We start from the raw sequence: 17,649 nt of genomic DNA, 5'->3' as shown, positions 1-17,649 counted from the left end.
ATCTCGGCGCCGTGTCAAATGGAGACCGGTGTCAAGATCTCGTGCAGAATTGGCCTGGATCTGTGGCCTAGGACATTGCTGCTGCGCTGTGTGGCACAATCCTCACTCAACCACCCCCGCAGACGCTCTCGTCGACGCCGTCATAGCCCACCCTCCGTACCTCCTCCTCAACCCCCAGCGATATGTCATGGGTACATCCCAACGCCTACGAAGCCAAAGTACACGCTAGAAGGGAGGAGCAATCTACTCGGCCTTGGCGGCCTCCTCGGTCTTCTTGCCGTTCTTGCGCTCAAGGATGGCCTTGCGGTCCTTGTCGAGCTTGAGCGAAGTGATGACAACGTTCGAGGGCGAGATGCCGATGGGGGCGGTGGCGGCGTTCGACTTCTCGATGTGGACACGGTCGACGTGGATGACCCACTTCTTACGGTAGACCTGGGGGAATGTTAGGGGGGTTGTTCACGGCTCGCCGGCGAGCGGTAGAGGAAGCAGTAGCGAGAGAGCCCTCGCTGCTGCAACCTCACCGCCCCACGCTACCCACCTGGGTGACCTTGCCCTCACGGCCCTTGTACTTGCCGCGGACAATGAGGACCTCGTCGTCCTTGCGGACGGGGATCGACTTGGCACCGTGCTTGGCGCGGAGCTCCTTGCTCAGCGACGAGGACATGATCTTGCGCTTCTCGCCCGACGAGGCGGAGAAGTGCGCCTTGCGCGACTTGCGGCGGTCCGAAGCGAGGCCTGGGATGTTAGATTCGTGTGACAGGGGTTTAGCAAGCAGCTGCAGCTAGCACGACAGCACGGGCGACACGCTTCGACGGCAGGCATTCGGCGGGCGAGAAAGAGAGGGTCGGCAGTGTTGGTGATCGTGTCGCTGGTCGTCTGCGCTGTCCGTCGAAATTGTTGGCACCGTGTTGGCGAAGTTTCGCGGTCGCTCCAACAATCCTCCAGCGACGGCGCCTCGAGCAACGGCAACGGGCTTCCCTCGGCCATCATGCTCTCCGTCCCAGCCCCCTCTGCCCATCATGTCGATATCGGTGTAGGTGTCGATACCATCCAAGGTACGTCGTGTGCGATCCGCTGCCGTCCGTTGATTCCCTCTCTCTCTCTCGTTCCACAACCGCTGCCTGGTCGATTCGTTCGCCGTGCCGTCGTTGCCTTCGTGCTTGCTGCTGCTGTCGCTGTCGCTGGTATACTCACCAGTGGAGGAAGCCATTTTGGGATGATGTGTTGACGGTTAGGGGAGGAGCCGTTGTAGACCTTGGAACAATGTGTCGACGCCTGGCGCGAGGGGAGGCAGCACAGCAAGCGGTACAGTGGTGGTCCACACCCACCACTGCCTGCACTGGCCAGCCAGCAGCAGCCTGGGTGGTCCACAGACCCAGCCAAAATGTCGTTTTGACGGAATCAAATTGGTGAACAGTGTTGACGGAATCAAATAAGGAGTTTCGGCATTTTGTTCACAGTGGCGGTTGGGGGCGGAGAGTTGGCCATTCTCCGTCCTTATTGCATAGGTCATCGCCGACCTTCTTTGGCCGGTGGAGGCGAGGAAGGCATGACGAGCACTGTGAGTCACCCTGCACCGCAGCCACAGTCAGCAACGCCAAAGCACTCTCAAGCAACAAACGAGTACATATAACACTGCATGCCCAGACTCTCGCCCAACGTCGCCCGCATCGCACTCTCCTCCCTCCGAGCTCCACCTAGGCCCATCCCCCGCGCCGCTATCGCTTTCGCCAGGCCAGCAGCCACCACACTCGCCATCACCCTCCCCTTCTCGTGGTTCGCCAAGGAGAAGCCCCTTCACGAGAGTCACCTACCCACCGAACAGGAGACAACAGCAGACATGTCAGACAAGGTCCAGAAGACGGATAGCGAGTGGATCGCCCAGCTCAGCCCCGAGCAGGTGAGTGAGGTTGAGGGTGATGCGCCAGCGTGGGATGGTGGGCTGCTGTACCTGCTCAACAGGGAGCTGAGCTGCGTCACTCCGTCAGCTGTTCGATCGCCTTTATCCCCCCAGTCTTCTCCCAGCTGACAGTTGCAGTTCCGCGTCCTCCGCCAGGGTGGCACCGAGCGTCCCGGCTCGTCGCCTCTCGACAAGAAGTTTGACGCTGGCACGTACCGTAAGTCAGCTGGTTTGGCCCTAGCTTGCAGCTGAACTCACCGCCCAGACTGCGCTGGCTGCGACGCCCCGCTGTACACCTCCAAGACCAAGTTGTAAGTCATGTTATGGTGCGCGTACCGGTCGGATGACTAACTGGGTCCAGCAACTCGGGCTGTGGCTGGCCTGCGTTCTACGACACTGTTCCCGGCGCCGTCGTCCGCCACGAGGACAACTCGCTCGGCATGACGCGTACTGAGATCGTCTGCGCCAAGTGGTGAGTTGGTGTGGCTGTTGTGTGAGCAGTGCTAACGTCAACAGCGGTGGTCATCTTGGGTAAGTGAAAGACCGGGCTTGAGGCGTATTAGCAGGCTCAGTGCCGCGAACGGAGACCGCAGAACGCCAGAGGAAGCAGCTCTGCCTGTGACCTACACTGTGGCTCAACCATTGACCAATGCTGACGTCCCCCAGACACGTCTTCAAGGGCGAGGGCTTCAACAACCCCATCGACGAGAGGCACTGTGTCAACGGCATCTCGCTCAACTTCAAAGAAGAGGAGAAGAAGTAGAGGTTAGGAGCATGTTAGGGGCATATTTGAGTGGTGTAATGTATCAAGTTGAATGCAGAAATACGGGTTGCATCGTGGTTTGCAGGTGTCATCACCGTGGAGGTCCCCAGGCGAGTTTAGAGGTCGCCACCCGGGGACCCCGCGTCGCGTCGCGTCGAAATAAAACCAGCCAAGAGTAACTTTGCGATTGTCATCATTACAAAACCCTCTGCATGGAGACCAACGCCGAAGCGTCGAGCAGCCGCACCCCCGCGGCAGCCGAGGCGGGGCCGGCGCTTCCCCACCTCGCCACGCCGGAGTCCTTTCCGTTCCCCTACCCGCAGCCCTACAGCATCCAGCTCGACCTCATGCGGACGGTGTTCGCCGCGCTGGAGGACGGCAAGATCGCGATCGTGGGTCGCCCGCGCACGCGACACAGCTGACGGCAGGTCGAGTCGCCTACAGGAACGGGCAAGAGTCTCACCCTACTCACGGCGACGCTCTCGTGGCTGAGCGCGCACGGCAAGCGGCTCGACGACGCCGCGGAGGCCGATCTACGCGCGCGTTTCACCGCCGAGGACCCGGATGGTGAGTAGCTGCGAGACGGCACGTCTGACGCACCACCAGACCCGCCATGGGTGATTGAGAGCGCGGTCAAGCGACACATGGGCGAGCTCCACGCTGCTGCTGAGGCGCGTGCCGCGCGTCTCGCGGCCGTGCGGGAGAAGGAGGGGCGGCTGCGCCGCGCCAACGCGGCGGGCGCGTTTGGGCGTAAACGTGCGCGTGTAGCGACCGAGGGCGACGTCGAGGACAAGGGCGAAGATCGGTTCTTGCCTGATGACGGCGATGCGGCACCCGCCGACTCGAATCTTTCCGCCGAGGTCATGGCTCTCATGGCTACCCTGGATGGCGGGAGGAAGAAGGAAGAGCAGGAGGAAGAGGAGAATGTGCCCAAGGTGGGTTGGTGTGGTGCGGCGTGGGACTGACAGCAGGTGTACTTTGCTTCGAGGACACACAGCCAGCTGCGCCAGCTGACGGCCGAGCTGCTGAAGACGACGTTTCCGGCCGGCAAGGAAGACGAAGAGGGAGAAGGGACCGCGGGCGCAGACGACAATATCAGCCTCGTGCCCCTCGCGTCACGCAAGCAGATGTGCATCAACGACAAGGTACGCGCGCGGGCGCGCGACGAGACGCGCCTCAACGAGGCGTGTCTCGACCTGCAGAAGAGCGGTAGTGGGGCGCGGTGCGAGTTCCTCCCCAAGGCCGACGACCCGCGGCTGCTCGACGCGCGCGACGGCGTGCTCGCGACCGTGCGGGATATCGAGGACCTCGTGCTCGAAGGGCGCGCGGCCGGCGTGTGCCCATACTATGCTACAAGGCGCGCCGTGCGCCAGTCGCAGCTCGTTACGCTGCCGTATAACTTGCTGTTGCAGGCCAGCGCGCGCGAGGCGCTCGGCATCGACCTGACGAGCCAGGTCGTGGTCATTGACGAGGCGCATAGTGGGTTGGGAGGGCGGGGCGGTGCTGACTTCAGACCTCATCGATACCCTACTGGGAATATACTCGACAACGCTGCCGGCGTCACATTTGTCCAATGCGGCGGCACAGCTCACGCAGTACCTTGCTCGTTTCCGCTCGCGACTGAAGCCACGCCACGCGCTGTGGATATCGCAGACGCTGGCCGTTCTCCGCGGGCTGGGCAAGGTGTGCGACAACTATGCCATTGACGCAGGCACGGACAAGGCGAAGGCCAAGGGGGAGCTCCTCGACGTCAACGCGCTCATGGCGCGTGTCGGCGGCGCAGGCGACGCGGTGAATCTCATCGAGCTCGTCAGGTACTTGAAAGAAAGCAAGCTCAGCCGCAAAGTCAGCGGGTACGCCGAGTCGCTTGAGGAGGCTGCGGCAGCGAAGAGCGAGCGTCGGCCGCGCACAACGTCGGCGCGGCACGCGTCCATCGCGGCGTTCCACAACGTTGAGGCGTTCCTGCTGTCCCTCACCGACGCGCGGGACGACGGGCGCGTGATCCTGTCCCTCGACAACGGCGCCGTGCTGGTAAAGTACGTGCTGCTGAACCCGGCCGAGCGCTTCGCCGACGTGGTCAAGAGCGCGCGCGCGATCGTGCTCGCCGGTGGCACAATGGAGCCGGTATCCGACTTCTACTCGCAGCTCTTCCCCTCTGTCCCGCGCGAGCGCTTCGCCACGCTGTCCTGCGCGCACGTCATCCCAAAGAGCAACCTCCTCACGCAGGTCGTGTCGCGCGGGCCGCGCAAGCTCGACTTTGAGTTCAAGTTCTCGAACCGCGGCGACGACGCGCTGCTGGCCGAGCTTGGCGCGGCGCTGCTCTCCGCCGTCGGCCTCGTCCCCGACGGTGTGGTCGTCTTCCTCCCATCATACGCCTTCCTCGACAAGCTCAAGACCGCGTGGGGCAGTAGCCTGCTCGACAAGCTCGACCAGAAGAAGAAGCTGTTCTACGAGCCCCAGTCGGCTGCAGAGGTGGACAGCACGCTGCGCGACTATGCGCGCGCGATCGATGCGCCAGAGCTCAACGCGGCTGGGCGGCCACGTACCGGCGCGCTCATGTTCGCCGTGGTCGGCGGCAAGCTGTCGGAGGGTGAGTAGGCCGTGCTTACTGCAGCTGACCCGCAGGCATCAACTTTTCCGACCGGCTCGGCCGCTGCGTCGTCATGGTCGGCCTGCCATTCGCCAACGTCGGCTCGGTCGAGCTGCAGGAGCGCATGCGCTACGTCGAGCGGCTGCCCGGCGCGAGCAAGGACGCGGCCAACGAGCTATACACCAACCTGTGTATGCGGGCCGTCAACCAGTCTATCGGGCGCGCGATCCGCCACGCAAACGACTATGCCGTCATCCTGCTCGTTGACAGGCGGTACGCGACGCAGAGGATACGCTCCAGGCTGCCCAAGTGGATCGGGGAGGACGTGGTTGTGGCAGACGACTGGTCGGCCGCGGCAAAGGGCATCGCGGGCTTCTTTCGCGAGAAGCGCGCGCGGGGCGTGTAGAGTAGACATTGCATTGTACATTGCATCATCAGCATCATCATGTGTAGGGAGCATATGCGGCAAGCGTTTTGTGGGTATGGTACAGCTGGAGACAATGTTCACACTGATTCCCGGATCTCCTCCTCGCCCAAGCTGCGCCGCAAATCAGGCAGCAGCTGAGCCCAGCGCAGCGCCAGGCCCGAATCCGGCGTGATATATCCCATGAGCCGGCGGCGTACGGCAACATCAACGTTCTCCAGGCCGGCGAACACGTCCGCCTCGGCGACGTACCACGTCGCCGTGGTCTCCTTGATGCCCATCGTCTCGGCGACGCGGGGCACGTCGTCGCCTGCAGCGAAGAGGGCGAAGGCGCTCGCCTTCGCGGGCGCGAGGCCTGTTTCCTTTTCCTTCGGTGGGCGAGGGGGCGGGGGCAGGTGGCTGTCCAGGTCCACCCCTGCGTGGAGCGCGCGGCGCACCATCTCGGTGTGGATCAGGAGCGACGCGTACACGTCGTTTGCTGCGTCTGGGCGGTGTCAGCACACCGCACGCTCGCCACTCAGAGGACACCACTCACACTCCAGTTGCTCCGCATCCAGCACCTGGTCCCATGCGCCAGAGCGCACGCGCGGGTCCTTGTCCAGCTCGCGGGCGAGGTATCGCCGCGCCAGCTTGGCGAGCGCGACGAGGCTCGGGCCGGCCCAGAACCCGGCCCCCTCAATCCGGCGCGCGATGGCGCTGAGCTCGACGAGGCCATCCGGGCGCGCAACGCCGGGAAAGTCGCGCGCAAACTTGTTACCGTCGTTCCGGATATTCACGCCGACCTTCTTCTTGCCAGCGTCGGCGAGGAACGCGGCGACCCCCGGTCCGGGGCGCCGGTTCTCGGGGATGCGGTACACGATCACCGTGTGCGCGTCGCACAGCTGCACGACGGCCGTGCGCCCCTGCGGCCAGGTATACCGCCGCGCCTTGGCGTCCCACTTGCCCTCGCGGTACGCGCGCACCGTGCCGTCCTTGAGCGTCTTGGTCTTTGTCGGTCCCACGCCGGGCAAGGGCCACTCCATGTCGAAGCCGAACACGTCCCCGCGCAGGCAGGACACGAGGTCGTCCGCCTCGGACGCGTCGGATGTGTACGCGATGTTTGGGGTGCGGCTGAAGTGCCCGGGGATCGGGGACTTGATGGAGAAGAGGGGGAGGGCGGGGGTGGGGGCGGCGTCGGCGGCGTCGGCGGGTGCTTCGTCCGCCTCGTCGTCGGCAGGCTCATCGGCTTCCTCTGCTGGCGGCTCTGGAGCTGGCTCGGCCGCTTCAAAGGCCACAACCCCGCCCTTGGGCTTAGACACAACTCTCACCCGCGCTCTGGGCACGACCACAGCCTTCTCAGCAACGGGCTGCGCCACAGGCGGCGGCGCGACCCGGCGCGGCGCAAGCGCGAGGCGTACCATCTCGTCGGTGATCTCGTCGGCGTATGTGCCAACGCGGGTAGGTGACGGCGGGTCCTGGCTCTCCTGGCTCGAGAAGACGCTGCTGTCGCCCTGGCTCCCGCTCTCCGATGTGGACGAGTAAGTGGCCACAAATCGCGGCTGGCGCGGCGGCGGGGCGACCGGGCGCCGGAAGAAAGGGTGGAGTGCGCGCGGAGCCGGCGCGTCACGGCGGGGAGGGGTGAGCGCCGTGCTCGCGAGCGGCGAGTAGCGGGGGACGACGCGAAGGCGGGACGGCGTGGCTGGCGCTGTTACTGGCGCGCCCGGCGGCGACGGGCTCGATGCGACGCTGATGGGCGAGGCCGCGCTCCCCTTTGAGCTGTCGACAAACACGCTCGGTCCGGTCCACTCCTCCGCTAGCTCGGCGAGCTCGGCGCCCAGGTCGCGCGGAGGAGGTACCTTTGCGCCTGAGCTGCGGAGCGTGTTCCGGGCGAGAATGGTGGCGGTGGGAGGGTGGGGTCGGGTGACAGGCAGACTGCGCGTTGTTGACGTTGGCTTCCAGCAGTTGACGCGACCAAAGAAGTGTGTGGTGGTGGCCGGGGCCCCGGGTGGCAGAATCATTCAGCTGTTGACCACACGCAAGCTGCCACACCCCTCGCCATCGCCCAAGCCCAGTAGAAATAGCATGCAATGTATGGTATGGCGCCTACATCTCAATCTCGAGGTCGCCGCTCTCGCCGTCCTCGTCATCGTCGTCGTCCTCCTCCTCCTCCTCCTTATCCTCCTCCTCGTCGTCCTCCTCCTCGCTGCCCTCCTCACTTCCCTCCTCGCTCCCGCTCATGTCAACATCCTCGTCCGCCTCTTCGCGCTCCCGCTCAGCCTCGTCGAGGATCTCCTTCCAGCCCGCCTCGAGCTCGCCGGATGCCGCCTCGTCTCCCTTGACCTCGCTCAGCACAGCCGCGACCGCGTCGTGCGCAGCGCGTCCCTTGGCGTGCTCGACGAGCCACTGCGCCCACACGAGGACCGCCTCCACGCGGTCGCTGGCAGTGCGGCACGCGGCACGCCACGAGCCGTACAGCTTGCTCAGGGGCTCCTGCGTGCCGTTCAGCTCGTCGAGCGCCTCGAAAGCCAGGTCGAAGAACAGCGGCGTGGGCTGGTACGACTTGATGACCGTGTCGAGCGCCTTGGACGGTGCGGTGCCCGCGCGCAGTTGTGACGCATAGTAGTCGGCAAGCAGGGTCTGGTGAAGAGCAGGGATGCCAGCGCCGAGACGCAGCGAGTCACGCAGCAGCCGGCGCCACTGGGCGGCGTTGTTCTCCTGCTTGTCCTCCCACCTGGCCCAGAACTTCCACAGCTGGATGACCGTCTCCTGGCCCGCGGCATCAAGCTGCGAGCGGGTAACCTGCGCGACGGCGTCCGCGCACGCCTTGCGCACAGTAGCGGCGTCCTCGTCGCCCGAAGTAAGGTCCTGGACCAGACGAGCCTGGAGCTCCGAGCTCGCGGGGTACCTCGCGGCAAACTCCCGTACCGATGCCGAGTACTCGGCCGAGTTGGTGTCGGCGAGCAAGCCAAGGTAGCGATTCAGCGTCGCAGGAGACGCCTTCAGCGACGCCCTGGTGAGCGCCTTGGTCGTGCCAATGAGGTAGCTCTTGAGGTCTTTGTTGCCCTCGATATCCGCGGCAATACGCGCAACGATCCACTTGCTCGCCTCGTCGAGGAACGCAGGGCCGGCCGTCTTGGCGGCCGAGCGGATTTCCTTTCCGATCTTGCCGTAGGCGTCGACGAGCTCAAGCCCCGATACAACCAGGCCGCCCTCGTCGCGGACCTCGGGGTTGTACGCGCGGTCGAGGAGTGGGGGGGAGAGTAACAACACGCGCGCTTGTGCACCAGCCTCACCGCCGCCCTCGGCCACACGCTCGAGATCGGCGTACACCACACCCAGCGCCTTGGTACGCAATGGCGAGGGGTAACTCCTGAGCAGGGACAACAAACCCTCGCGGAACGCGATGCCGCTGACAATATCCCCGTCCTCGTTCTTCTCGTGGCCGGTACCCGAGACCTTGCCCAGGCCCGACTCAAGCGCGTGCACCACCAGCTGGCCGGACAGGATTGCTCTCCGTGCGTCCTCGCCCTCTGGTCCAAACGCGCCCTCACCACCTGCCAGAGCTTCGACATCGCCGTCAAACGCGTCGTCGGCACCCTCTGTAGGTTTTGCTGCGATGCCGAGTGCACGCCATCGTCGGCGGAGCGCTTCCACCCAGCCGAGCTCGAGCTTGACGTACTCTCCCCACAGGATGTGCGAGCCGGGGATCATACGCAGGCCCAGGAGGAGCGTTGTTCGTGCGGGTCCTGTGCCCTCGAGCGAGAAGGCCGACGACGGCTTGTCCTCGCTTGTCTGCGACGGCAGGTCCAGCGTCGACGTAGACGGGATGATCGACTGGGGCAGCGGCTCTCCCGGGTGCAGGTGGTGGTACGACTGCAGGAGGTAGAGCGTGGGCGAGAGAGGGTGGTGCTGGAGTGCACTGTTGATGCCCTTGGCGACGACCTTGGACATGCCCTCACGCGCCGCGTACTCGACGTACGCGAGCCACACTGCCAGGTCGCCGGGGAACTTGGCCGTCGCGCGCTTGAGGATGTACAGCGTGCGCCGGGGGAGCGAGTAGGTCGATGCCGACGGTGGGGGCGTGTTGATGTGGTACTCTGGCTGTCAGCTGTCGTCGTGATTCATCTACCCACTGAGCTTCTTCCATCGGACCTTGCGCAGGTGCTCGAGGTTGATCTCGTACTCGGCATACTTGAAGAAATCGTCCTTGCGGGTCACGCGGCGGATGAGGGCCGTCTCGAACGCCGTGCGGCGCTTGGTGATCTGGTCGATCTCATACTGGGAATGGTTAGGGAGGTACACGGCGAGGTCGACGGCGGCGGCTGAGCCAAAGCTGCAGGCATAGCCGCAGCCGCCGGCACACTTGCCTTTGAGAAGAGACCCTTGTCGTACAGGTCCTTGAGCTCTGGGAGCGTCGACTCGAGCTGGAACTGGACCTTCTCCATGGCGGGCGGCGTAGACTGTGCGTCGGGGCGTGCTCGTCGCTACTGCTGTCTCTTGTCGCTGCTGTCGAGCTCGTCGAGGATGTCTGATACAAGTGTCCAGAAATCCAAAAGTTGACCTTCATCACAATCTTTGTGCCGCGTGATAATCTCAACTTTTGTGAAACAAATACGTGTAAATTTGATTTGGGTCCTCCATCTCCGCCTCCCACCGTCGCGATCCGGTCCTCTTCGACTTTTCTGAGAGATCCATCATCGAGACGACGACTTGACGCTCAACAACACCAGGGCCGACACAAACAATCATGCGCGCAAGCACATCAGTCCGCGGTGCCACCCGCCCGCTCCTCAACGCCGCCCGCGCGGGCCCATCAACGCCCGCGCCGCCCAAGCCGCGCTCGCACGCCAAGAACACGGCCTACCTCGAGGATGGCAAGGCGTCGGGCACGACGCTCAACGGGCTCGTGGGGCTGCACCACAAGGCTGCGTCGTTCATGCGCGACCCGTCCGAGATCCACGGCGCCTTCGAGACCGCCTTCAGGATGTACCAGCCCGAGTTCCGCTCGTACGCGCAGTTCAAGGCCGGCGCACTGCGCGCACACGGCGAGCGCGCGCCCGAGGGCCTCGAGACGCTCGCCGAGCGTAACCCCCAGGGAGCTGGCGCGCGCCGCGGCCTCGGCACAGACGCCGCGCCATCCGACTACGCCCAGCTCGAGCACGACGTCTTCCGCGCGCCCCGCACCTGGACGTTCCGCCGCGCCGCCCACGGCCCAGAGCTCACCGAGCGCGAGCTCCGCGTCAAGGAGGCCCTCTTCGGCACCTGGGAGCGTGGACAGGACGCCATCCCCCGCCCCGGGCTCGACGGTGTCGTCGATATCGTCAAGGCACGCGGCACGACGGTCAAGGACGCGGCCAAGGAGTGGGCCACGCGCGACAAGACGGACAAGGATACCAGCACTGAGGATGGCATGTGAGGGGTGTGTAGGGGTTATGCATTGCATTGATAGTTCCTGGTGGGGTGTGGGTGGCGGGCCGCGAGCGTGTTTGTGAGCCGTGAGAGGAGAGGCATGTGGTGGAGCGAGCCATAGAGTTGGAGGCAGACCTCCTGGGTAGCCGTCTGACTGCCTGACTGCGTCTCTTCACTGAACTCAACGTCAACCCTGCCATCAGGCAGCACGGCAATGCATCACATCCACACCATGCCTATCGCGCCGCACGGACCTGCTTCTGCTGGACACGCTTGTCGCCCTTCTCCATACGGGCGCGGAGCTTGGCCTGGCGCTTGGACTCTGCCGGCTCGTCGGCAGCAGCGCCGGCGGCGGGCTCGGCGCCGCCCTCTGCGCGGGGCTGACGGGGGCCAAAGATGCCAGGGAGGAACATGCCGAGGAAAGGGCGGGCAAAGTTGAAGAGCTTGTAGGCGCCGAATGCGGGGATGACGAGGTATGCCCACCAGACCCAGTTACCGAAGAGCGCCGAGCCGAGGGTGCAGATCCAGGTCATGTAGATGCTGGAGTGGGGGGTGAGCACGCTGCCTAGTCGCCCGTAGTGTCCGCCACGGCCCACTCACACGTCCCACGCGAGCTCGATAACCCCGCCGCCGGCGAGGTCGTCGCCGACGCGCACATTGCCCTTGGCATCGCGCCCCGGCGTGCCGATGGCCGCGAACCAGCGCCAGATGGCCACGCTCGCGCCGATACCGACGATGTGTAAGAAGAGCACGAAGCCGCCGGGGATCAGCGGCCGGACATAGTGCCGCGCCTTCATCCAGCGGACGGCGAGCGCCAGCGCATTGATGAGCACCAGGTTGCGGACGAGGCCTTGGAGCGCGGAGGCGTTGGCCGAGGCTATGCGCTTGGAGGAGGCGTTGGCCTGTGAGGAGGCGAGCACCGCGTCAGCGGTGCGAGCGTGTAGACCAGCTACTAAGTGTAGCTACTCACCATGTCGGTTGATGAAGTCGGACGACACAAGTCAAGTGGATTGACGACGAAATGTCTGGATCGCGTGGATCTCGCCGACGACGCCGAGTGCCGCGCCGCGTGCAGCCGGTCAATATATCGTTATACTCCCGCCTCCACTTTTGACGTCCACCCACTACACCTTCATGCGCGCCGCGCTCCCAGCCCTCAAGGCGAGCTCGAGCTCAAAGCAGTGGCTCGCGCGACAAGCGCGGGACCCGTTCGTGCGCGCGCGCGCCGGCGAGGACAGCGCGAGCACGACAGCCAAGACGCCAAAAACGTACCGCGCGCGATCGAGCTTCAAGCTCGACGAGCTGGCGCGCAAGCACCCTGCCATCCTGTCCGGGCGCGCGGTGGTCGACCTCGGCGCCGCGCCGGGCGGCTGGAGCCAGGTGGCGGAGCGCGCGATCCGGCACCGGCACGGCGTGGTCGTCGCCGTCGACCTGCTGCCTATCGAGCCTATGCCTGGCGTCGAGGTGGTCACGGGGGACTTTTTCGCGCCCGACGTGCGGTCGCGGGTCGAGCAGCTGCTGGCCGCCGGAGACCGCTACGACCGGACCACGGCGGACGTCGTGCTCTCCGACATGATGGCGGCCATGAGCGGGAACCGCGTGCGCGACGTCCAGGCCAGCTTGGACCTCGTCGAGGCTGCTACGGAGTTTGCGCACCTCGTCCTCCGGCCCGCGGATGGCGACTACTATGCAGGCGGAAGTCTGGTGTGCGTCGGCGCGTGCAGGGAAAGGGAGGAATTGCCTGCCAGCTCGCTGACACCCCGCAGCATGAAATATTTCCACCACCCCGACCTCGTCGAGTTCAAGAAGACGCAGCTCGACCCGTGCTTCGCCAAGGTCGTAACCGACAAGCCCAAGGCCAGCAGGGCAGAGTCGAGCGAGGCATACTTTGTGTGTCTGGGCTACAAGGGCCGAGCGGGCGGCAGTGTCTGATCCGTCCGTGGGCGTGTACTGTCGTCCGAGCTCCGTGTGAGCGTTGAGCAAGACAGGCGGCCTGCGCGGCGTCTCCGGGTAGCTCCCATCGGCGGGTCCGCCAAAGGCAGGCCACACATGTCATCCCTCCCACCAACTCCTCCGTACCCACTATACACCTACCCATCAACCGCCACTCCACATGTTGTACACTATCACTTGCATTCGACTCGCCACGCAGCGGCAGTGCCCCGCGTTGCCGTGTCAGCATGTCCGTTCCGCTGTCCGCTGTCCGCTGAGCCGCTGTGCCGTGTGTAGAGCTGATCTCCGATCCGAACGGCGACGAGTATAGCGAGCGCTTCTTGGTGCTTATCAACCAGTCACAGGCCAATCATTTCCGGCCTGCCGACAAAACTTTGCAACCACCATGTCACTTGTGCATGTCGGGGCTGGGCCGATGCTTAGTTGCCTTGAGTCTCCTCTGCATAGTACCTCATTCTACAATCTTTGAATAGCAGCAAAGACCGCAGCGGGCGCTGCGCAGAACAAGAACATCCGTGCGGACTCCGGAATCTCCATTTTTTGCCGTTGCTGTCACTGTGGCGGCGCAGAGTCAGTCAGCAAAGCAGACAACAACAATCTCGGGCCGTTCCTTAAAAGCCGGAAAGCTGTCGGAACACATCAAGCACTGCTCCCGACCCCCCCTCACTCCCGGACGTAGCATCTCCACCATTGATCGCAATGGGCACAACGACACCAGCATCACAAGCAGCACCTCCACAGCCGTCCACGCCGGCATCGACGACGAGCGAGGCGACCATGACGCCGACGCTCGGCCCAGATCTCGAGGCAGCAGGCGGCGAGAAGCAGCCACCCGCCAGTGCTCCAGTGGCACCCGATGCCGCTTCCGCCGACGCGTTCGAGGTGTCCTTCGACGGCGAGGACGACCCGCTCTGCCCGTTCAACCTTGCCTCCTGGCGCAAATGGTGCGCGCGCATGCACTTACTTGCTGGGCACACCCCGCTAACACTCACAGGCTCATGGTCGCGACGCTCGCCATCTCGTGCGTCTGCGTGACCTTCACATCGTCCATGACGGCCAACACGTACCCCGGGCTCGAGGCCGAGTTCCACATCGTTGAGGAGGTGGCCATCCTCAGCATCTCGCTCTTCGTCATGGGCCTTGGCGTCGGCCCGCTCTTCCTCGGCCCGCTGTCAGAGTTCATCGGCCGCCAAAAGGTCCTTCTGTGGAGCTTCACCATCTTCACCTGTGCGTGGTGTCGTCGGGTCGTGTTGTGCCGCCGCTGACTGACCAAACAACACAGTGTTCAACCTCCCCGTCGCGTTCGCCAACCACATCGTGCTGTACCACGTCTTCCGCTTCCTCACGGGCTTTGCGGGCTCGTCGTTCCTCAGCGTGTCCGGCGCGGCCATCACCGACGTCTTCCCAAACCACAAGGTCGGCACGTGAGTGCAGAAGCGGGATCATACCCGGCGGCGATGATCGCAGAGCGTAATCAAATCTGACATTCCCTCCCCCACAGCCCCATGATGATCTTCTCTGGCGCGCCGTTCCTTGGCCCCGTGGTCGGTCCTCTGGTCTCCGGCTTCATCGTGCAGAACCAGCCCGACTGGCGATGGGTATCGTACACCCAGCTCATCTGGGCGGCGGTCATGACCGTCCTCCTTTGGGTCGTCATTCCAGAGGGATACCACCCGGTCGTGCTGGCACGGAAGGCCACGGCGTGAGTTACGCCGTGTTCATCAAACATACAAAGCTAACGCCCACAGCCTCCGCAAGTCCACCGGCGACGAGCGCTACTACGCGCCGATTGAGCGCGCCAACCGCTCCTTCGCGAGGGAAGTCGCGAAATCGTGCAAGACGCCGTTCAGTGGGTACCTACCTACCTTGTTGCGCCTTCCCCCCGCTGACCACCGCCCCAGTCCTCCTCGCGTCCCAGCCAATGGTCCTCTTCCTCGACATCTGGAGCGCGATCGTCCTCGGCGTCATGTACCTCTTCTTTGGCGGCATCCCGTTCGTCTTCCGCACGCAGTACAACTTCAACGTGCAGTCGACGGGCATGGCCTTCCTGGGCATCGGCATCGGGCAGGTATGCTCGGCGCTCACGCAGCCGCTGTTCAACAAGCGGTATGCGCGGCGCGCGGCCAAGCTCGGCGCGCCGCCGCCGCCCGAGGACCGGCTCTACGCGGGCAAGTACGGCGCCGTGCTCTGCCCGCTCGGCGTGCTCCTCTTCGGCCTGACGTGCTTCAAGAGCGTGCACTGGATCGTGCCGATCATCATGACGTCGCTCTTCGGCTGGGGCGTAGGATACAGCTTCACCAGCGTCTTCACGTACCTCGTCGACGCGTACCGCCCCGTCGCAGCCTCGGCCCTCGCGTCCAACTCGTTTGTGCGCAGTGCGTTCGCCGCCGTGTTCCCCCTCTTCGGGCAGCAAATGTACCGCAAGCTCGGGCCAGTCGGCGGCACATGTCTCCTTGCCGGCGCCCTCGCCCTCTGCCTCCCCTTCCCATTCATCTTTGCACGTATCGGCGCGAGGATAAGGGCAAACTCAAAGTTTGCCAACCCCATTTAATAGATATTAGAGCCAAACGGGTCCAGGCCCCCAATCCGGGTAATAGACATATACTGTACTTGTACTGCTCTGTACACTACTGCATGCATGGTTTCTCTGCAGCTGTGGCGGATTGTGGACCTGTGGCGGATGGTGTACCTGCGGCATGTGGATGTCCGCGCCACATTCCGTGGACCGTGTGTGGCCCACAAAGAGACTCATCGCCCCCCACCCACCCAGTCCCCATTGATACTAGCACATTCATCACAACGCTACATCTACGACACACCACGCCTACTTGCAGCGCTGGTGCACAATGTTCATACCGTGCTCCTCGTACTCGTCCTTGGTGACCCAGAGCTGGTGGAACGTGCCCAGGGAAGCCAGGATCGAGCCGCCGAGCCACGGCGCATACTTGCGCTCAAAGCCATGCACCTTGATTTTTTGCTGCACAGTTTCAGCATTCAGTGCAAGGGAGAGTTACTCACGCTGGGGAGAAGAGTAGCGAGCTCAATGTCCAGACGCTCAGTCAGACCGCGCGTGAGGAACGTGTTGCCGACGACGACAATGTTCTGCAGGAGCGACGCTCTGACGTCTACATCGCACGCCATGATCGAGTCGTGCACCAGCTGCGAGAGGGGCACCACCTCCTTGAGCGAGTGGCTGTGGTCGCCTGATGACGTGACACGGAGCGAAGCTGGGGGCTCAAACGACTGGTCAAAGTACTTTTTGGGGTCAAACAGCGCCTCGGTGAAGCGGTAGCGCTCCTCGCCAAAGTACTGGTGGTAGCCGTCGGGGAACTCGTACAGAACCTGGGGGAGGTCTTTTGCGTTCGCAAAGTCGAAACCACGGTGGCTGAGAACCTCGCCGCAGGCCTCCTTCCAGTTGTCGACGACGCCCTGCTCGGCCCACGCGCGCCATGACGCCGTCGTGCCAGGCAACCGGTCCTCCCGGAGGGTGGGGTGCGGCTCGCTGCCGGGTTCGGCGGTCGTGTCGCGGCGCGCGATCAGGTGGCGGGGAAGGAGCGACAACGGGAACGACCGTGAGGGCGTGGGGTTGGAGAAGTGGTGGTGCAGCTGCGAGATGACGAGCGCCGACGCCAGTGGCTGGCGCATCGTTCCCGCACGCAGCGCGTATCCGTCAACAACAGGAACCGCGCTGCTGTTGATATGTCCGACGTCGAGCACGAGCGCGGTGCGCTTGCCAGCCGAGAAACTGGACGCCGTCAGTCGCGAGTCCCTCATCTTCAAACCTACGCGGACAAGACGCCGCTCGAACCAAAGTACATGGCCGGGACCTCCTCCTGCTCAAAGGCAATCTGAGTGAGCGTCTCACGGGCCTTTGGCGAGTTCCATGCAGGCTCAGTGAGGAACAGGGGGTGCTCGGATGGGTCAACCGAGAGACGATCCCTCAAGAGGTACTTGAGCATGTTTCCGGCCGCCTCGCCGTCGTTGACTGATGCGTGAGCGCCGCACCAACGTTCCAAAACGCACCAATGCCGTCGACCATGAAGTTTCCGACCTCCATGCCGTTCCGCCAGACGCCGACGCCGTCATCACCAAAGTAGTACTTGCGCTTCGTGGCGCCGACCTTGCCCTCGTCTCCGGTGCCGTCCATCGGGTCGTCACCGTTGGCCGGCGCGTCCGTCGCGGTCCCGTTGGACGTGGACCCCGAACCAGACGGCTGAGGGACGTCGGCGTAGCCGTAGAACGACGGCGTGACAACGCGCGGGCTGTCTTCGCCGGCCCATCCTGCACGCGTGGTGTGCGATCCAAAGTCGACCACGACGGCCGAGACCTCGTCTGCGGGTGTGAGCGGGTGGAAGAGGGTATGTATATCACCCACCTCCGTTGTAGACCATCGTTTGGGAGCTCTAGCGGTCGTTGATGGCTGTGGATGCGAGAGTAAAGGACAACAGTGGATGCTTCGTGACATTGCCTCGATCGCGACGAGGTCGAGAGGGGGGGTGGGGGTTGTTGGTGACAGGCCGGAAACAATGACGTGTGATTTGATAATGTTGCTTCCGTCACCGGTCTTGTACTCTGTGTCGTCTCTGACATCAGGCTCTGTCTCGTCCGGCGGTGCGATGCGACGGCCGTGT

The 17,649-nt window shown here is 64.0% G+C and overlaps 10 protein-coding genes across 10 annotated transcripts; 5 read left to right on the top strand and 5 right to left on the bottom strand.

Moving 5' to 3' along the window:
- Nucleotides 1–178: 178 nt before the first annotated feature.
- Nucleotides 179–1,271, bottom strand: RPL26A (60S ribosomal protein L26-1). Its single transcript, XM_062770960.1, has 3 exons — nt 1,195–1,271; nt 539–735; nt 179–432 (listed from the first exon to the last, which is right to left on the bottom strand). The coding sequence occupies exons 1-3, from the start codon at nt 1,208–1,210 to the stop codon at nt 244–246; spliced, it is 402 nt and encodes a 133-aa protein (XP_062626944.1). The 5' UTR covers nt 1,211–1,271; the 3' UTR covers nt 179–243.
- Nucleotides 1,272–1,595: 324 nt separating this feature from the next.
- Nucleotides 1,596–2,699, top strand: MSRB3 (peptide-methionine (R)-S-oxide reductase family protein). The gene is made up of 6 exons (XM_062770959.1): nt 1,596–1,900; nt 2,039–2,117; nt 2,166–2,211; nt 2,262–2,372; nt 2,417–2,431; nt 2,567–2,699. The coding sequence occupies exons 1-6, from the start codon at nt 1,640–1,642 to the stop codon at nt 2,661–2,663; spliced, it is 609 nt and encodes a 202-aa protein (XP_062626943.1). The 5' UTR covers nt 1,596–1,639; the 3' UTR covers nt 2,664–2,699.
- Nucleotides 2,700–2,875: 176 nt separating this feature from the next.
- CHL1 (ATP-dependent DNA helicase CHL1) lies at nt 2,876–5,714 on the top strand (the record flags this gene model as incomplete). The annotated part of the gene is made up of 6 exons (XM_062770958.1): nt 2,876–3,055; nt 3,092–3,230; nt 3,270–3,598; nt 3,635–4,142; nt 4,177–5,253; nt 5,289–5,714. The coding sequence occupies 6 exons, from the start codon at nt 2,876–2,878 to the stop codon at nt 5,657–5,659; spliced, it is 2,604 nt and encodes an 867-aa protein (XP_062626942.1). The 3' UTR covers nt 5,660–5,714.
- A 43-nt stretch (nt 5,715–5,757) lies between these two features.
- On the bottom strand, nt 5,758–7,674 carry WRNexo (Werner Syndrome-like exonuclease; the record flags this gene model as incomplete). The annotated part of the gene is made up of 4 exons (XM_062770957.1): nt 5,758–6,045; nt 6,115–6,161; nt 6,213–7,023; nt 7,075–7,674. The coding sequence occupies 4 exons, from the start codon at nt 7,672–7,674 to the stop codon at nt 5,758–5,760; spliced, it is 1,746 nt and encodes a 581-aa protein (XP_062626941.1).
- An 85-nt stretch (nt 7,675–7,759) lies between these two features.
- Nucleotides 7,760–10,101, bottom strand: utp6 (U3 small nucleolar RNA-associated protein 6; the record flags this gene model as incomplete). The annotated part of the gene is made up of 3 exons (XM_062770956.1): nt 7,760–9,753; nt 9,790–9,978; nt 10,020–10,101. The coding sequence occupies 3 exons, from the start codon at nt 10,099–10,101 to the stop codon at nt 7,760–7,762; spliced, it is 2,265 nt and encodes a 754-aa protein (XP_062626940.1).
- Nucleotides 10,102–10,403: 302 nt separating this feature from the next.
- LOC62_03G004436 (uncharacterized protein) lies at nt 10,404–11,072 on the top strand (the record flags this gene model as incomplete). Its single annotated transcript, XM_062770955.1, has 1 exon — nt 10,404–11,072. One exon carries the CDS (start codon nt 10,404–10,406, stop codon nt 11,070–11,072), a length of 669 nt encoding a protein of 222 aa, XP_062626939.1.
- Nucleotides 11,073–11,139: 67 nt separating this feature from the next.
- On the bottom strand, nt 11,140–12,064 carry ENV10 (SRP-independent targeting protein 2). Its single transcript, XM_062770954.1, has 3 exons — nt 12,036–12,064; nt 11,666–11,967; nt 11,140–11,605 (listed from the first exon to the last, which is right to left on the bottom strand). Exons 1-3 carry the CDS (start codon nt 12,036–12,038, stop codon nt 11,302–11,304), a joined length of 609 nt encoding a protein of 202 aa, XP_062626938.1. The 5' UTR covers nt 12,039–12,064; the 3' UTR covers nt 11,140–11,301.
- A 135-nt stretch (nt 12,065–12,199) lies between these two features.
- rlmE (Ribosomal RNA large subunit methyltransferase E) lies at nt 12,200–12,997 on the top strand (the record flags this gene model as incomplete). The annotated part of the gene is made up of 2 exons (XM_062770953.1): nt 12,200–12,771; nt 12,832–12,997. 2 exons carry the CDS (start codon nt 12,200–12,202, stop codon nt 12,995–12,997), a joined length of 738 nt encoding a protein of 245 aa, XP_062626937.1.
- A 604-nt stretch (nt 12,998–13,601) lies between these two features.
- On the top strand, nt 13,602–15,659 carry atB_1 (Efflux pump atB). Its single transcript, XM_062770952.1, has 6 exons — nt 13,602–13,962; nt 14,013–14,245; nt 14,301–14,442; nt 14,520–14,720; nt 14,767–14,867; nt 14,920–15,659. Exons 1-6 carry the CDS (start codon nt 13,718–13,720, stop codon nt 15,567–15,569), a joined length of 1,572 nt encoding a protein of 523 aa, XP_062626936.1. The 5' UTR covers nt 13,602–13,717; the 3' UTR covers nt 15,570–15,659.
- A 141-nt stretch (nt 15,660–15,800) lies between these two features.
- Nucleotides 15,801–17,457, bottom strand: ARP4 (Actin-related protein 4). Its single transcript, XM_062770951.1, has 5 exons — nt 17,394–17,457; nt 17,042–17,350; nt 16,805–17,003; nt 16,037–16,763; nt 15,801–15,995 (listed from the first exon to the last, which is right to left on the bottom strand). The coding sequence occupies exons 1-5, from the start codon at nt 17,407–17,409 to the stop codon at nt 15,843–15,845; spliced, it is 1,404 nt and encodes a 467-aa protein (XP_062626935.1). The 5' UTR covers nt 17,410–17,457; the 3' UTR covers nt 15,801–15,842.
- Nucleotides 17,458–17,649: the final 192 nt, after the last annotated feature.

The sequence above is a fragment of the Vanrija pseudolonga genome, chromosome 3, assembly GCF_020906515.1.
Source record: "Vanrija pseudolonga chromosome 3, complete sequence".
NCBI lineage: Eukaryota > Fungi > Basidiomycota > Tremellomycetes > Trichosporonales > Trichosporonaceae > Vanrija > Vanrija pseudolonga.
Note: the sequence above shows the minus strand (reverse complement) of the source record. Positions and strands in the feature narration are given on the sequence as shown.

Excerpts from the sequence above, each read along its gene's own strand:
- RPL26A (XM_062770960.1), bottom strand. Across the intron at positions 433-538 it reads GTGAGGGCAAGGTCACCCAG|GTCTACCGTAAGAAGTGGGT; the intron begins GTGGGTAGCGTG and ends ACATTCCCCCAG.
- MSRB3 (XM_062770959.1), top strand. The coding sequence starts at position 1,640 with ATGCCCAGACTCTCGCCCAACGTCGCCCGCATCGCACTCTCCTCCCTC. Across the intron at positions 2,118-2,165 it reads GTTTGACGCTGGCACGTACC|ACTGCGCTGGCTGCGACGCC; the intron begins GTAAGTCAGCTG and ends CTCACCGCCCAG. Across the intron at positions 2,212-2,261 it reads TACACCTCCAAGACCAAGTT|CAACTCGGGCTGTGGCTGGC; the intron begins GTAAGTCATGTT and ends AACTGGGTCCAG.
- ENV10 (XM_062770954.1), bottom strand. Across the intron at positions 11,606-11,665 it reads ATCGAGCTCGCGTGGGACGT|CATCTACATGACCTGGATCT; the intron begins GTGAGTGGGCCG and ends CCCCCACTCCAG.
- atB_1 (XM_062770952.1), top strand. The coding sequence starts at position 13,718 with ATGGGCACAACGACACCAGCATCACAAGCAGCACCTCCACAGCCGTCC. Across the intron at positions 13,963-14,012 it reads CTTGCCTCCTGGCGCAAATG|GCTCATGGTCGCGACGCTCG; the intron begins GTGCGCGCGCAT and ends TAACACTCACAG. Across the intron at positions 14,721-14,766 it reads CTGGCACGGAAGGCCACGGC|CCTCCGCAAGTCCACCGGCG; the intron begins GTGAGTTACGCC and ends TAACGCCCACAG.
- ARP4 (XM_062770951.1), bottom strand. Across the intron at positions 16,764-16,804 it reads TCGAGCGGCGTCTTGTCCGC|TTTCTCGGCTGGCAAGCGCA; the intron begins GTAGGTTTGAAG and ends GACGGCGTCCAG. Across the intron at positions 15,996-16,036 it reads TCGCTACTCTTCTCCCCAGC|CAAAAAATCAAGGTGCATGG; the intron begins GTGAGTAACTCT and ends GAAACTGTGCAG.